Source organism: Eimeria tenella, genomic scaffold (genome assembly GCF_000499545.2).
Source record: "Eimeria tenella Houghton genomic scaffold, Eth_scaff2775, whole genome shotgun sequence".
In the NCBI taxonomy this organism is placed as follows: Eukaryota; Apicomplexa; class Conoidasida; order Eucoccidiorida; family Eimeriidae; genus Eimeria; species Eimeria tenella.
This window is the reverse complement of record NW_013542650.1, coordinates 811-1,043: the sequence shown is the minus strand read 5'-3', so window position 1 is coordinate 1,043 and position 233 is coordinate 811. Positions and strand designations below refer to the sequence as shown.

Below are 233 nucleotides of genomic sequence, written 5' to 3'. Positions count from 1 at the left end.
TCTTCTGCATCTGCTGCTGCCGCTGCTGCGGCTGCTGCTGCTGAAGGCAGAGCCAGCTGCAGCGTCTGAAGCAGCAGCTGCTGCACCATTAAATATTCCTCTTCACTTCTAATCACGCACAGCAACGTGAGACACAAAATGTTGCTGCTGCTGCTGCTCCTGCTGCTGCTGCTGCTGCTGCTGCTGCTGAGCTCGCGAACGACGCGTTGCACGGCAGGGTCGTGCAGCGACAG

General features: G+C 58.8%; 1 protein-coding gene across 1 annotated transcript in view; it reads right to left on the bottom strand.

Annotated features, from left to right (window-relative positions):
* Positions 1-120: 120 nt before the first annotated feature.
* ETH_00041100 (uncharacterized protein) overlaps positions 121-233 on the bottom strand; it is a gene marked incomplete at both ends in the record, with an annotated part of 318 nt that continues 205 nt past the window's right edge. The window contains one exon of the mRNA XM_013375414.1: positions 121-233. Coding sequence (XP_013230868.1) covers positions 121-233 — 113 coding nt within the window.